Genomic DNA, 16,625 nt, shown 5'->3' with positions numbered 1-16,625 from the left:
AGGGGGAGAGGAGGGAGCCGGACATTTTAAGCCCGGCCAACGCCCGGTGCCTGTCCTGTCCACTGCCTCCCCCCTCCTGTCCACTGCCTCCCCCCTCCTGTCCACTGCCCGTCCCCCCCTCCTGTCCACTGCTCGTCCCCCCCCTCCTGTCCACTGTCTCCCCCCCCCCCCGTCCCCCCTCCTGCCACTGCCCGTCCCCCCCTCCTGTCCACTGCCCGTCCCCCCCCTCCTGTCCACTGCCCGTCCCCCCCCCTCCTGTCCACTGCCCGTCCCCCCCCCTCCTGTCCACTGCCCGTCCCCCCCCTCCTGTCCACTGCCCGTCCCCCCTCCTAGCAGGGAAATTTAACTCACGGGCAATGCCGGGTCTCTCAGCTAGTGAAAAATAAGAAAAGAAGGTAATGCACACCAAAAAATTACAATAATTTGTTTGAAGAGGCTGCATCTTGGGAGAAAGAAGGAGGCCGGCTGCATTCGGGGAGAAAATAAGCCACCTGTCCACATATTGAAGAATCTCCAGGCACTCCAAATATTGCAAGACGTATCTTACATTGTCAGAAGACCAGCATTTTGGCCTCAAAGGGTCTTCATCAAGGTAACCGCAATGAAGGCCCTTTGTGGCCCAAACATTAGTCTTTTGACAATGTCAAAAACATCTTACAATATTTGGATATATATTTGGAGTGTCTGGAGATTCGGCAATTATCTCCATGACGTACAGTACCAGGAAAATAACAAACCCAGCGAGGAGGGAACCTACCTCGTGTAACCATAGCACAAAAAAAAAATAGCTGACGTGGGAAGAGCAGGGAGCCCAAGGACGGACCCCGCTGGTTACTGCAGCGCCCGCTGTGGCGGACGCTGCAGGGACAAGAGCCGCCCCACAATGGGGCCGGGCCCGCTGCGAGGGGGGGGGGCCGCCGCGCTGAGCCGACAAACTACTGCGCTCAAGAGAATTGAGATCAGGACTCGCGACGGAGTGCTAGGCCACGCCCCCGGCGGTTCAGCCAATGAGGGCGAACCAGCCGGGTGACGTCACGGCCGCTCCCCTGTCCCGCCCCCCCCCCCCCCTGCAGCTCACTGCAGACCGGGGAACTCGGCTGCACGCGTCGCAAACCTCGCAGGCGCGCGTGCAGCGCAGGCGCTGGGACCGTAGCCTTATAGAGGCTGATGGAACCTGATCTATTTCAAGTTTTGTCTTATCCCAGACTAGGCGGGGCTTATTCCCCATTCGTTTGTACTGCCATGGAGGGACAAAGCGAAAAACGAAGGTAACTGATCAATTACTGCCCTGCAAACGGAGACCAATGACACTAAACATGTCGGGGAACGAACCTACGTACAGTAATACATCTCGTAGATCACGCAGTCTCTTCAAACCTGTTAATTTAACAATGAAATCATTACAATAAATTATACCTGCACAGAAACGTTCACACACACAAAATAAAACAGTCACGGGCTTTAGTGCTATCACACATCATCCCAACTATTAGTAAAGCACAAATGGGGTCTAACACGTATGAAAAGGACTCTTGGTTAAGGGTGGTGGTACCAAGAAACCGTATTTCACTTCCAAATGTTAATTGTACATTTTAAATGCAAACGTAAGTAAAGTGTCTGCCCTGCCGGTTAGTACGCTCCTGCATCACAGCACCACTAATTATGGTACGAGCTATAATTGAGAGCAGCGGTGAGCAGAGCCTTGGAGTGCTCTGCTCGACCCTTCACTGCTACCTGCTCTCAGATAAACCCCTTCCCCCTCAACCCCCCCCCCCCAACTAAGCAGCGCTGACTTGTCAGTCACCGCCGCTGCCGGACACAGCACACCATATCCTGTTTTTTGCTCACGCTAGCACAGCAGGATAGACAACATTTTAGGCACCGAGGCACTCTCCAAGACTACAGATTTGTTGTTCCTTTTATAGATTAAATACTGTACAGAGCTTCTAAAATCTTACAGGTTTCTTCATCATGAGTATATAAGTAAAGGAGGGACCAATGCGTATTCATTGAGAGGCAACCTACACCAGTGGGTTAAAAACTTTTGAAGCAAAACTTCTTTGCTGGCACCTAGTTAAATCTCATGGCACAAATCTCCTTCATGGAAGAGTGTAACGGAAGTGATGCCATGTTGGTCACGCATACGCAGATGCGGGCGTTGCCGCATGCACAGAAGCATCCGTCGCCGCACGCGCCGCCAAGAAGAACCTGCGCAGAAGCAGGCACAAATATATCATCTATCTTCTCTCTCCGTATGCGCGCCAACAGCTATCAACGCCCTTAAAATCAATGCGAGAAGCAGGACGAGCTTGGCCCTCATTTGCAGCATGTTAATTAACAACTAATACCGTAACAGAACAGTGGACATCTAAGTCTGCACTTTTTGTTACCTTCTATAGTATATTATTTTAACTTTAGCCTCAAGCATTACTGTGGGCCTAGTATTCAAACCCTTACACATAAACAACAACTACACACAGGATTGTTATATGAAAGAACTATTCTGCTGACCCAATAGCACAATTAAAAAAAAAAAAACCCTAACAGAGTAACACTCATTTTTTTGGTTAACGAAAACTATCATATTGTGAAATTCTGCGGAACCCCGACCCCTTGTAGTAGCGCGTCTGAGATCAGATACATTGTAAGGATCCCCAATCCTCTCTAATAGCGCGTCTGTCATCACTGTAAGGAACCCCAACCCTCTCTAATAGCGCGTCTGTGATCAGATACATTGTAAGGATCCCCAATCCTCTCTAATAGCGCATCTGAGATCAGATGCATTGTAAGGAACCCCAACCCTCTCTAATAGCGCGTCGGAGATCAGATGCATTGTAAGGAACCCCAACCCTCTCTAATAGCGCGTCGGAGATCAGATGCATTGTAAATTATTCTGTATTTGGTACAATTTTTCAAAATTTGCAGGGAACCCTTTAGGGATGCCCGAGGAACCCAAGGGCTCCTAGGAACCCCTGTTGAAAAATACTGACCTACACAAATCTTCAACTCGACGGGACCAGAGCTGCTAGAACTTGATGAAAATCTTTATAACAAACAAAACAAAAAAAAAAATCTGTCCTAACAGATCTAGTTTCTCCTTGAGTGAGATCTTATTCCACTTACAGTAAACTATTAAAGACAACTGTCTGAACAGCTGGGTTCCTGCAGCTGTTGCTTGACATCCTATAGTAACATACGAAACCCGTTCTGCAGAGCACAATCCCATGGCTCACCATCCACACACAGAGGAGTCCGCAGACCTTTCTATACATTGTATGTAATGTGGAAACATGTATTTTTAAATTAAAAGTAATGGGCCAGCTGACGCCCTTATGCATGGAGTCTGAGCCGCAGGACAGAGCTCTGTTTTTTTATTATGTATATGCATAGCTTTTTGTCAGCTCTCCCTTGATGTAATTATATAGAGACTAACATATAGCAGCTTAATAGGCACTGTGCGTTATGCATATATACATAGACTGTCTGCAGGGCATCTTGAAAAAAGGTCCCTTTGGGGACCAAAATGTCGATCTGGCTAATAAATCACCATTAATTATTTATTTTTTTACTTTGAGTGTGCTGGTTCATCTGTTGACCAGCGCAATCTGATACAGAAGGTAACGAGGGCCCTGATCCTCAGAACTTACAATCTACGGGGAATGATGGACAATGTTTAAACAGAAGGTAAAGTGGCTGCTTATTGTGGGACGGAGTTTGACTCGGGGTGGAGGTCCAGCTGCACAACTGGATCTATTAAGGTTTGGGGTTTGTGGGTGTTAGATACCATGGAGAGTGCATTAGTTCACCGGGAGAAGGAGGTACAGAATGAGAAGAGCAGAGGTCTAATGACATCGCCTTGTGGAACCCTGACAGAAAGCGGGAGACACCAGAGAAGGAAACACTGAAGGAGCGGTTGGATAGGTAGGACGGGAAGAAGGAGAGGACTGCATCACGGAGGCCAATGGAGTGTAGGGTGTGCAGGAGAAAAGGGGTGATCAACCGTGTAATACACATTAAAACACGCACACAGTTCAGAATTTGTAAGCTTCACAGGATCAGCACACATCCTATTGTGTGCTAATATATTTTAAGATATATTTATACACACATTATATATTACACACACACACACCCATTATATATTATACACATATTATACACAAACACACACACAGGCTGGGACTAGTGGAGCTGTGAGTGAGGAACAGGGAGAGGCAGGTAGCTGGGTAACAGTTAGAAGGGGATGCAGGGGGAAGAGGCAGGCCAGTTCTGAGCTGACCCATCCCAATAGATTTGCATATTGAGTGAAGATATTGGGAATGTCAAGGCAGGAATGGCAAGGCTGGGGGAGACCGACTCCTCTAGCAGCCTGGGGAATAGCTCCTCCAGCACAGAGGGGACTTGGGATACTCAGAGACCAAGAAAGATTGTGGTGGTAGAAAGGTAGATGGGGCAATCTGTCGTCACGATCGCATGACCCCAACAGTTTGTTGCATCCCGCCGGGGGCTCAAGTTCAGCACATTGTGGATAGGGTAGACAGATGTTGGACGGGGCTGAGACTGACCCAGTGGTCTTGGCACAACGTTAGAGAAAGATGGAGGGTACTAAAAATGGTTTCAGGGATCTAGGGTGCAAGCTTAAGGCAAGGACCTCCAAGGTAGTATTTTCTGAAATACTACCAGTGCCATGCGCTACCTCAGGGAGACAGTCAGAGACTAGGGAGGTTAATGCATGGCTAAGAAAGTGGTGTAGGAAGGAGGGGTTTGGGTTTTTTAGAGCACTGGGACTCCTGTTCTGAGAGGTGCCATCTTTATGGTAGGGATGGATTGCACCTCAATGAAGAGGGATCTTCTGTGCTAGGGGGGAGAATGCTAAAAAGGTTGGAGGAGATTTTAAACTAGGATGGAGCGGGAGGGACAAGAAACAAATAAACTAAATAGAATAGATAGGGATGGGGAAATAGAAAGGGGTTATGGAGGTAGAATGGGGGCAAGTTGAAGTTTGGCAAGCAGGCAGGGAGACACCCATATTAAATACAGATAATACTAGAAAACTTCTAAAGACTAAAACCAATTGGAGTAGAAAGGCAAGACGCCGTACAGAAAAAATGGGTGTGCTTAACTTAATAGCTACAAGGGAGCAGTATGATATCATAGGCATTACCGAAACATGGTGGGATAAAACTCATGGCTGGGCAGTTAATTTAGAGGATTATTTCCTTTTCGGAAGAATGGAGCTAACAGAAGAGGAGGTGGAGTATGTTAATATGTTAAACCGAATCTAAAACCTATTACAAGGGAAGATGTTTATGAAGGGAATAATGAAAATGTAGAGACCTTGGGAATAGAAATTAGCAGTGGAGGTAAAAGTACAAAGAAAATGTTTGTAGGGATATGCTGTAAACCACCAAATATCTGTGAGATAGAGGAAGCCAAAATACCTTTGCAAAAAGGAGAAGGCAACAAAACTAGGTCATGTTTGCTTAATGGGTGATTTTCATTATCCAGACAGACAGGGGCAATGAGATTAGCATTACAACAAAAGGAAACAGGTTTTTGGGAGTGTTTAAAGACAATTACATGACCCACATTACTGAGGAACCAACATTTGGGCAATACTAAATTTGCTAATATCAAACAATATAGAAGTAATAAGAAATATTAAATTCCTGGAACATTTGGGAAATGGTGATTATAACATGGTCTCATTTGTAATAAATTGGCAAAAACATATGACTTGTGTTCCACAAAGACGTTAAACTTTAGAAAGGCAGATTTTAATAAACCGAGGACTAATCTACAAAGAAAACATCTGGATGATGTTTTTGTAGGGAAAAATATAGAAGATAAATGGGCAGGCTTTACTTCGTGTATATCCTTGGGTAATCAATATAAAAGAAACAAGTCTAAACCAATGTGGCTAAATAAACACGTAGGAGAGGAAATGGACAAGAAAAGGCAGATCTTTAGATTCGTCGACGGGGGCCCTCATCTCAGAATTAGAAGGCATTTAACACAAACGCAATAAAAGGTAATGAAGGGTATAACTACAGTGACGAGGAAACGTTGGTGAACCCCAATGATAATTACTCAAATTCCATCGTTTTTCCATGACAACCTTCTTGATTCAAAACTTTTCTTAAATATCCAATAGGGTTTATATTAACCAATTCCATGTCTTTTGAAACAAAATGATGAATGAATTAGACTAAACAATGAGTAATTAAGAGTCAGCGTATGTGCCAAAGTGAAATCCTGGTTGTATCAGCTAAATTAATGGGGATAATTGGAATCAGGGGTTTAAATAATTAGGTAGATCTTCAGGTGAGAGTTTGGGAGGCCCCACCCTATATAAAGATCAGAAAGGGTTTGGTCTTCACAATACAGGTGTGTGGAAATACATCATGCCACGTTCAAAAGAAATCTGACAACCTCAGAAAGCAGGTATTGATGCTCAGTCTAGAAAGGGTTACAAAACCATTATAAAGCTTTGAGGTGCCACTAATCCACAGTTAGACAGATAGTCTACAAATGGAGAAAGTTCCAGACCACAGTCACTCAACCCAGGAGCGGTCTTACCAAAATCTCTACGGTACGCCACTGAAATAGATGATCCACAAGACTTCTGGAACAATGTTCCATGGACAGACGAGTAAAAGGTAAAACTTTTTGGCCTCAATCAGAAACGTTATGATGAAAACCAAACAATACGTCCAAACAGAAGAACCTCAGCTCAACCGTCAAGCATGGTGGTGGGTGTGTGATGGTTTGGGGCGGCTTTTGCCATCATTGACACAACCAGGAATTCTGCATTGTATCAGAAGATTCCAGAGGAGAATGTTAGGCCTCCATCTGTGAGCTGAAGCGAAAGTGGGTCATGCAGCAAGACAATGATCCTAAACATAGAAGTAGATCTACAAAAGAATGGCTGCAGAAGAAGAAACGTTGCGGTTTACAATGGCCTAGTCAAAAATCCGATCGACATGTGGCAGGAACTGAAGCGAACTGTCCATGTAAGGAAGCCCTGAAATGTCACTGAGTTGAAGCAGTTATGTAAGGAGGAATGGGCTAAAATTGATTAAACCAGATGCAAGAGACTGACCAACAGGAAACACGCAGTTGAAGTAATTGCTTCTCAAGGGGCACCACCAGGTACTGCATCTAAAGGCTCACATACTTTCTCACACATGAAAATTGAATATTGAATCATTTGTGGATAAATAAATGCTGAAAAAGTATCAGGTTTGTGTGTCATTTGTTCTGATCAGGTTATCTTAATCTATTATTAGGCCTTAGATTAAGATCTAATAACATTTTATGCTTGAAATATGTGAAAATCCTAAAGGTTTTCACCAACATTTTCTCGCCAATGTCAAACACACGTCCCTCAATACAAGGCACAGCAAAGACCAGAACCCCATGTGCATGAGATGCCGACGTACTCAGACGTTTCCCCGTGTGGGGAGTTGTCCCAAAAAAATAATGACCTGGGGGTCATTTCTGTACACTTGTAAGCGGCCGTTCGGACAAAATTCCCCTTTGACTTTGGACTGTGCAAAATAAGGCCCTTATGGTATTTGTTTATCTAGTTCATCTACATTTTAAATGTGTACAGCAAAACGTGATCGTTATACACGCTCACCTATTCAATTTCAGATGGGTTAAGAGGGCACATTTCACAAGGTATTTTGTTATCAGAGCGTGAATTGCCAATATAATGTTAGAGGACATGCATTCAGCTGATGTTTTATTAACAGAAACCTAAAACAAAAAAAGAAGTCATATTTACCGTGCCATAAGTAAAATCCCTTACTGCACAGTAAGCTTTTCCCAAGTTGGAAAAAAAGATCAAATAGTTCCGAATGTGGAAGAAAAACGTATCTTGCCAGCGACATTAAAACAGTCCCTTATCTTTGCTTCTCATACTGTTTCAATGTAACATTGTAACCTTGAATTCTAAAACTTGACAGCAGCTTCCCTCTGATTTGGCAGTCACAAAAGTGGCAGATGTTCTGAAGAAATGCGACAATATAAAATACTGTACTAGGAGCAGGCGAGGATCTCTCACACGGGCACAAATACATTTTGATCACCTTAACTTTAAAAAAAAAAAAAAAAAATCAAGCATTTCAAACGACAAGTCACAATCATTTCCTTTCTGAGCAAATGTATTCTGGTCTGCAACATATTTAAACCGGTTACTCACTGGCTTTACTTTTATTCTGAATCATGCCAGGTGCCAAAAAAACAAAGGAGAGAAGCAATCAAAAGGATGGTGTGCGAGTTCTTTGTGCCAACTATCAAACCAAGCACTAGATCTCATACACTAGTATGAAACGCAGGGTAAGAACAGCTGTTGAACAACCAGCTAACAGGAATGTTTGAATCCCGCATTATAGCAAAGATGAAAATATAGAACTACCATCGGAAAGGCCCTTCAAGGGAGATAACGCTCCGTTATCCTATCATCCATGGAAAGCAATAAGTATTTTATAGGGCATTTAGAGGTTAGTGGGAAATTAGGAATGCCAAAGGAATAGTTTCCAGTTAGAGCTCAAGAAACTCTAACCGATGTAGGTACATTGCTTCAGCACAAAGACCGTATCTCAGGATGGCAGTTACAGTTATATTACTAGTAGGCAATACCGAGGCATAAAGGGGTATGTACAAAGATGGTATATAAATCCCTTTGAATCCTCCAATGACTATATGCAGGGAATAGAGGGGAACTTTCCTCAACCAAATTTACTTTCAAGTATATTGAAAAGATGAAAAAAACAAAAACATTTAAAGTAGAAATTTCCCTTAGAAGCCTAAATTAGCTTCATACACATCACCCTAGTATATTGCCCTCCAAATATTTCCTGCTGGCAATTTTTTTTTTTTTTTTTTTTTTAACAGTTAAAAAAATTAAAATCAAGATTTTCTTCATCTCTAGCATCTGACGTTACCATGGCAACCATTAGACGGCGCAGGGAACGGGGAGACCTCCATTTTAACCGCCCAGAACACTTAATAAATCAAACGCTTGGATCTCCCGAAGGGAGCGTCAGATTATAAAAATAAAACCGTGCTGGAAAGAAAGGGGCGAAAGGAGGAGATCTCGTAGCGAGTAAAAAATGAAATGTAAACAAAATGGCGATCGGCGTGGACCGCCGCTTTAAGAGGATTCATTCGGGTAATGTGTGTGATATTACTTTAATAAGGGCACGTGGATTATTTACAGTGGTTAAACAAAGGGCAAGAAAAGCAGCAACATGCGTGTATGATTGCAATGCCCTGAAGTGCTTAGAATAGACTCTTCAGCCTCTATTAAAGAATTCAGATGAAATACAGCAGGGCCCCGCTTCTCAGCGCTCCGCTTTTCGGCGATCCGCTGATACGGCGGCACCGAGAAGGGGGCCGCCATGTTGAATTTAAAATCGCGCATGCACAGAACTGGCGGGTGCGCCCGGCGCGCATGCACAGACCGCCGGTTGCGCACGCAGACCGCAGGTCGCACATGCGCAGAACGCCGCAAATGCCGGTGTGCGCATGCGCAGCACTGAAAATCGCCGGATTTGCTTTCCGGCGATTTTCGCTATATGGCGGGCCTCTGGAACGGAACCCGCCGTATACCCGGGGCCCTGCTGTACACTGAAAACCCAAGGCTTTATTTCTATGCTTGAAAAGTATGCAGAGAATTATCTTACTAACTGCCAGCAGGAGAAACGCATCTTCTATACAGAGATGAGCTAACCCATTAACACAGGGGTTTTCTCAACTTCTGTCTTCAATACACCACAACAGGTCAGGTTTTCAGGATATCCCTGCGTCAGCACAGGCTGAGCCACCCTGTGCTGAAGCAGGGATATCCTGAAAACCTGACCTGTTGGGAGGGGGGGTCCTTGAGGACTGTAGTTGAAAACCCCCTGGCTTAACATCTCACAAGCAAAGGTAGCCCTGAATAAATTGCCGCTCTGCGGAATTTGACGATGAAACGGATTTCACTTCAGCCGGCAATATGTGCAGGAATGACCAGTTTCCTTATTTTAATTACAGATATTTAGCGTTACAGAAAACCTGCTTATTTCTGCTCAGACATACAATACATGCCCTGATACACATACTGCTCAGACATACAATACATGCCCTGATACAACATACTGCTCGGACATACAATATATGCCCTGATACACATACTGCTCAGACATACAATACATGCCCTGATACAACATACTGCTCGGACATACAATATATGCCCTGATACAACATACTGCTCGGACATACAATATATGCCCTGATACACATACTGCTCAGACATACAATACATGCCCTGATACACATACTGCTCAGATATACAATACATGCCCTGATACACATACTGCTCATACATACAATACATGCCCTGATACACATACTGCTCAGACATACAATACATGCCCTGATACAACATACTGCTCAGATATACAATACATGCCCTGATACAACATACTGCTCAGACATACAATACATGCCCTGATACAACATACTGCTCAGACATACAATACATGCCCTGATTTAAATAATGACAAGTGGGTCACAGAGTTACATTAGCATTGCATTAGGTTTCATTCATTTCAAGTGGAATACGTGTTACTTGAATTGTTAACTCTAAGCCACCCGTCTCCTGACCATACAAAATAAGGGGAAAAGGATGTTTAAAGCGTCAAACTACAGAGCAACTCAACCCTACAAAGTGACAATTGTCAACTTTGAGGGGGAGGGTGGCAATTTCTACCAGACACACATTTGATTTTTGAAACCATTCCCTGATTTCGAGACCCAGGTGCTGCAGTGAATTGGTTAAACGCACCGAGGCAGTTACACGCTCCTTCAAGGAAGCAGCAGAATTAAAGGCAAAACGCAGCTGCTTGTGACATGTGGGATTTGCACGAATGTGCCGGGGCCTCTTGTGATCTGGGCAGGCGCTTGTCGTGCGTGTGTGAAAATATTTACAGTATGCACTGCAGATCTACAAAGAAGACAACTGCAGGGTCTAAAACCTCTAGGTGGCTGCCTGTCCCGAGAGGGTCAGACATGGACGGGGCATATCCAGCTGGGTGGTCAGATTGGCCAAGGCATCAGGTTGGCTGGCAAGCAAGCGGGAACGTAGAAAAGAATGTGAATGTAACCTCCCCTTCTGCCCCAACCCACCCCCCCCCGGAATAAAACATAGACATGAAGTCTTTTACCTCTTCTAAGTTGTGGAGTGAAGAGGCGGATACTGCTCGGGATGCATGGGGGTGAAAGGCCTCCTGACCAACGGTCTGCTGATGGTTCTGCAGCTGTATGAATGGGCTCTGCGGTGGTCGGTGCTGCAGAGGGGACATGCCGTAATGAAACCCCTGTCCCATTAGGTGATTCTGCGGGAGGCTAGCGTATGTCCATGATCCATCGGGCTGCAGGTACTTCAGTGGCGGTGGGGTTATGTGTCCAGACTGCATGGGGTAAGGGCTGTTGTACATGTGGGCCAGGTGGGGAGGAAATGCTGGACTGTTCGACATCTCCATGTCTCTGCTGTTTTCACTGAAGTTCGGGTAGTGAGCGCTGTGGTTGGAGGAAGGGGAAGAGAGTGCTGGTGGACTCCTGGGCTGGACCTGCCTGTACTGCAACAGCCTGGACTGCGGAGGAGGCATTTCAGAGAGGTCGCGGTTTTCACTCTGATCGCGGTGGGACAGCTCTCGTAAGAAGTCCTGGAACCTAGAGAGCGCAGAGAATATTAAGGGCAGGAACACGCATACTGTAAAACTAGATGCAAATAAGAGAGCCACCATGTCTTAGGGACCAGCACCAAAACCGAGAAACCCTACTTTAGTCTTTTAACCGTCAATGTTGGCAGGGCCTGAAACGCATCGCTTTGGAAATGAAATGGCTAATGTACAGATCGGAACCATGCAGGCCTTATATGTTGTGGTATGTAGCAGTAACATGTATGTAACACATTGCACCAGATCTCTTATATGAACAAGTACAGTAAATAGACCGCACTCAATTACTGCAATATTGGATGATATGGAGATGAATGGTGGTGCAGCGGGAACAGGGACGGACTCTAGACCCTCCACAACATAAATGAAAAATAGTGTAATTCCCGGCACTCAATAAGACTTCAATGAAATAATCTCGGAATAAGCCTTCTTCAGGTCTGAAGGGGCTCACCCCCCAAAAACACTGACCCCCTTATTTCCCTATATCCTTCCCCTCTCCTTTCTCCCCCCCCTCCTTCCTTCCCTTAACCAATCTCCTCATGTTGCAATCCCTTTTGCGTTACAGATGTGACAGATTGCACGTCACCATAGTCAGTGAGCTTATGTTTACACATACGTTATCATATTCAAATTCGATTTGGCTTATTCCGAGATTATTTCATTGAAGTCTTATTGAGTGCTGGGAACTTAACCATGGAATCGTAGAACAGATCTGAAAATTGGTGAATATCGGGCAATATCAGTGTGGCCAATGGAAAAACACCACCTCTATCTAATCGGGACAGACACGAGGCATATAAATATTAGTATTGTGAATTAAAGTGAATAAAGGCGCTAACTACTTAACATTAAGTGACAAATGCAAAATCCAGTGCAATTAGAGTGATATGCTAAATTTGAATAAAACCAAAATTATAGACAGATATTAAATAACCCTGCTCAAACCCTCTGGTGGAACCTGTTTCATGGGTTCCAGGAAGAAAGATATGTTTCAGACAGTCCAGGGGGAGCACATATGGGAAACAAAAGACAAATATAAAACAATTTAAGTGCAGACGTTTTGGATATAGAGATCTATGATGTGTTGAAAATCTTGGCTCTAAATGGTGAATCTACTCACAAGATGGTTGTGGTTAAAAATGCAGTTAGCAGATAGGGCTGCTGCCCATATGGATATAGTGGTGTGTGGGATTCCCTCCAGGCACGTCTCGTCAGTTGGGAGATGGTATATGTAGAGGAGAAAGACAGCACTACATAGCGCGATCTGATATAAACTTTATATAAAAATGAAACATATAAAATGTGCACTTACAATGTGCTAGTTAAAAGTAAGCATTTATCACAATCAATGTGAAATCTGTGGGTACTGTGCAGCTCTCACCGCCTCCCCTCGCCGTCCCGGAGCTCCTTCGCCTGCACCTCAAGAGTCCAACTCCTCTCAGTGTGTCCTCCGGTGCGTGTGACGTCACGGCTCTGTGGGTGGTGAAGCTACGGGTCCCTCACTGATCCAAGAAACCACTCAACGCGTTTCGCCCAGCTCTTGGAAGCTGTGTATGGCTTCGTCAGGAGTGTGTAATACTTGGGGTTAATAGGTGTCTAGGTATCTGCTAACTGCATTTTTAACCACAACCATCTTGTGAGTAGATTCACCTTTAGAGCCAAGATTTTCAACACATCATTGATCTCTATATCCAAAACGTCTGCACTTAAATTGTTTTATATTTGTCATTTGTTTCCCATATGTGCTCCCCCTGGACTGTCTGAAACATATAAATATTAGTAACATCTTTTACAGGTCTGAACAGGGTGTTAGTGTGTTCTTTCATTAAGTAAACAACTAGAATGCGGAGAAGTTGAGGAAAATAAAATTGGTGTCTTCCCCGGTTTCCCTACAGATAATACCTGACCTCACTTTTAATTCTCTCTCAGGTACTGTCCTCAGTCCTATGCATGTGTGTTACACGGACTCACATCCAGACAAAGCAGCAGTGCCCCTCTGGCTCTACCTCATGAATGGGGGCGCTGGGTGTCCCTCCAGCTGAACCGCGTTCATTTCAACTCCGGGTACCACTGCTACCCACCAGCAAAGGCAGCATTGGTACGTCCCGGTTTTTCAATCCGCACCCCCCACCCCCCACGTGTCAAAAGGGCCATTATGAAGTTGCAATGTCAGGTCCTACGTGACGCGGGAGATTTGAACCGCCATATTGTTTCCCTTTGAGGGGACGGTACCGGCCGCACCTTCAGCGCTAAATATCTCGCAAACCGAGGGGTTCCCAGGAGCTGAAAATAGCACCGTTCAGCGCCCGTTTCATATCTATGTACAAGAAAAGGGGGTGGATAAAGAAAAAGGGAGTGAACTAACTGCTCCATTACAGCCAAGAAACTACCAATACGGCCACTCGGACAACGGAAAGCCTTCACCGGAAGGGGGACATCTCTCCTTGAGTGAACATGGAGAAAAGGATGGCATAAAGCCAAAAATCGCTGCACCACATGAATAATTCAGTGAAGAGGGTGAAAATAAAACGATTAGAGCAAAAAACGTGAGCACATTACACTGACCTGTTTCTCTCCGTGGAGCGTTATCAAAGTGTACTCCACGGAGAGGAACAGGTCAGTGTCATTTTCTCCCGTTTTTTTTGCTCTAATAAATCGTTTTATCTTCACCCTCTTCACTGAATTATTCAAATGGTGCAGCGATTTTTGGCTTCGTGCCATCTTCTTCTCATGTTCGTTTGCTCTCAGCGCGTTCGTTTGCTCTCAGCGCACGGCACACTGAGGATTACACCCGGCAAGTGAAGACTCCGGCTACGTGTGCATTCCACCAGGAGCGAACAGTCACTTATTCATCCGTGAGTACTTTTCCATTTACTGTTGGACGGTCTTGATACTAGGAGGTTGCCCTTGGAATTTGGGACACTTACAATGTATTGCCTTATTTGCACTCCAGACTGAGTGGGATTTCAGCTCCATATTTCAACCATCAAGACATACTCTACAATTGAATTAATTATAAGACTTGCTTAGGGTGTATTCTACATTGCATTTATTTATCATTGAAGGGAACATATTGGAAGAATATCCATTCCAGAATGTCTCTTTCTTCAATGAGTGCATCCCACACCTTTGAGCCCCATTTCTCCCCTGTTGGGGATAATCTATTCTCCTTGAGTGAAGCCTAGAATACATACAAAACAATAAGGATGTGATGATATATTCCACATAGCCGTACCTGGAATAAGCTGCTTCCGATTCATCTTCAGCACTGTTGGGAAGCTTCCAGTTTGGCCTAACTAGCTGCTGTTGCGGTACTCCCATTGGTTGCTGGGGGAGATACTGCAGGTGAGGGTGAGGGTGGTGGGGGTATGGGATGCTGCCTTGACTGAGGAAGGCGTTATGCTCGTTCCACTGCTGTAGCCTGGTCTGCTGCTGCTGCCTTAACGTTTCCAAGGCTACATTTCCATGTAAGCGATCTACAACGGGGGAAAAAGGGAGATTTGGGGCGTTTAGGTGCAGTCACTTTTATGGCAGATTAGGAAATGTGGCACTGTTAAAAAAGCACGGTAAAGCCGAGAAAAACTAAATTCAGTTTGTGTCGCAAAATGCGCGGGCATTGCAAACGTTGCCTCTATACATTCTACGCCCTTTTTTCAAATATATCTTTTAGCAATTCTACTACATCAAAACATTTTGGCAAAACCGCTGTCCGTACTCTCTAATGCTATATTGTACTGGTTCCCAGCCTTTATTACACTGTGCTCCCCCTGCTAGAAAATATTTGTTCCTAATGAATAAATCTTATCGCCGACTCCTCAGACTATCGCTGACACCGTGTGACCGATCCCAGGCAGTATAGTGTCCTGAGCTCATGGGGGAACACACGCTTAAGAATACCCCAAACTGCCCCTCAGTGTGGCAGGCAGCATGGGGAAGGGGGGGTATAGCTGTAACTCACTGTGGGAGCTTCCAAAGTCACGCCCCACAATGCCTTGCTGCTGTGGCAGCAAAGCATTGTGGGGAGCGAGTTTGGAAGCTCCTGCTGTAAGTGCGAGCGATACCCCCCCCACGCTAAGGTGCCGTTTGGGACCTTACGCAGTCCCCACACTGGCTCAGGAACCCGCTCTACTGCCTGGGATCCGCCATTACATATTCTTTTTGCCAAATGCATTGTGAATCGCGTTGGTAATCACTTCTACATTACAAAGTTACAATGTATACTTTGTGAAACAAAAACCAGCACAATATCCTAAAGAAATGCACGTTACCAGCCTTGTAACAGCGGAGCTTCTAAAATGCATAAACACCGCTTACCTAAAGTTTCCCCAGCTCCTATCCCCTGGGGGCTGTCTTCAATAAAATTGTTCATATGCGAGGCCAGCATTGGATTATGTTGGGCGACCGACCGAAGAGGGTTACCGACGTCTTGGAGCATGGGAGGAGGTGGCTGTTCTGGCATCATCCCGTCTACACCCGGAGAATGAGGCCGGTGGGGCATTGGGTTGTTAAAAAACGAGTGGTTGGGGCTGGGCTGGAAGGCGGGGGAGAGCTGCGAGGGTTGTGGCGGGGGCTGCTGATTTAAATGGTTATGCTGTTGGACAACCTGGCCCTGCTGAGGAGGTATTTGGTTTTGCAGTTCAGGTAAATGGTTTGGTTGCTGGGTTAGGAGGTTTTGCTGCTGTTGCAAGGGGTACGGCGGCCTTTGTAACTGGGACAGGTGTGGATAGTGACGATTCGGCATGGCATACTGCGGGTGTGGGGGAGTGAGGTGGATGTTCAGAGGTCTTTGATTGGGATTATCTTTACGGTGAAATTTAGGGTTGAGGAAACCAGCGTTGGCTCTAGATTCAGGGCTTCTTGTTTGGGCATTTGGGTCCAAGTCAACCTACAAAATGA

At 45.2% G+C, this 16,625-nt stretch overlaps 1 protein-coding gene across 5 annotated transcripts in view; it reads right to left on the bottom strand.

The window, feature by feature from the left end:
• HELZ (helicase with zinc finger) overlaps nt 1-16,625 on the bottom strand; it is a 114,322-nt gene that overhangs the window by 7,610 nt on the left and 90,087 nt on the right. For all 5 annotated transcript variants that reach the window (XM_075579967.1, XM_075579971.1, XM_075579970.1 and 2 more), the window contains 3 exons: nt 16,044-16,614; nt 14,965-15,205; nt 11,214-11,721 (listed from right to left, as the gene is read on the bottom strand). In XM_075579967.1, the coding sequence (XP_075436082.1) occupies nt 11,214-11,721; nt 14,965-15,205; nt 16,044-16,614 (1,320 nt within the window). The remainder of the gene's footprint in view (nt 1-11,213; nt 11,722-14,964; nt 15,206-16,043; nt 16,615-16,625) is intronic.

This window comes from Ascaphus truei, chromosome 22 (genome assembly GCF_040206685.1).
Source record: "Ascaphus truei isolate aAscTru1 chromosome 22, aAscTru1.hap1, whole genome shotgun sequence".
Lineage (NCBI taxonomy): Eukaryota > Metazoa > Chordata > Amphibia > Anura > Ascaphidae > Ascaphus > Ascaphus truei.
Note: the sequence above shows the minus strand (reverse complement) of the source record. Positions and strands in the feature narration are given on the sequence as shown.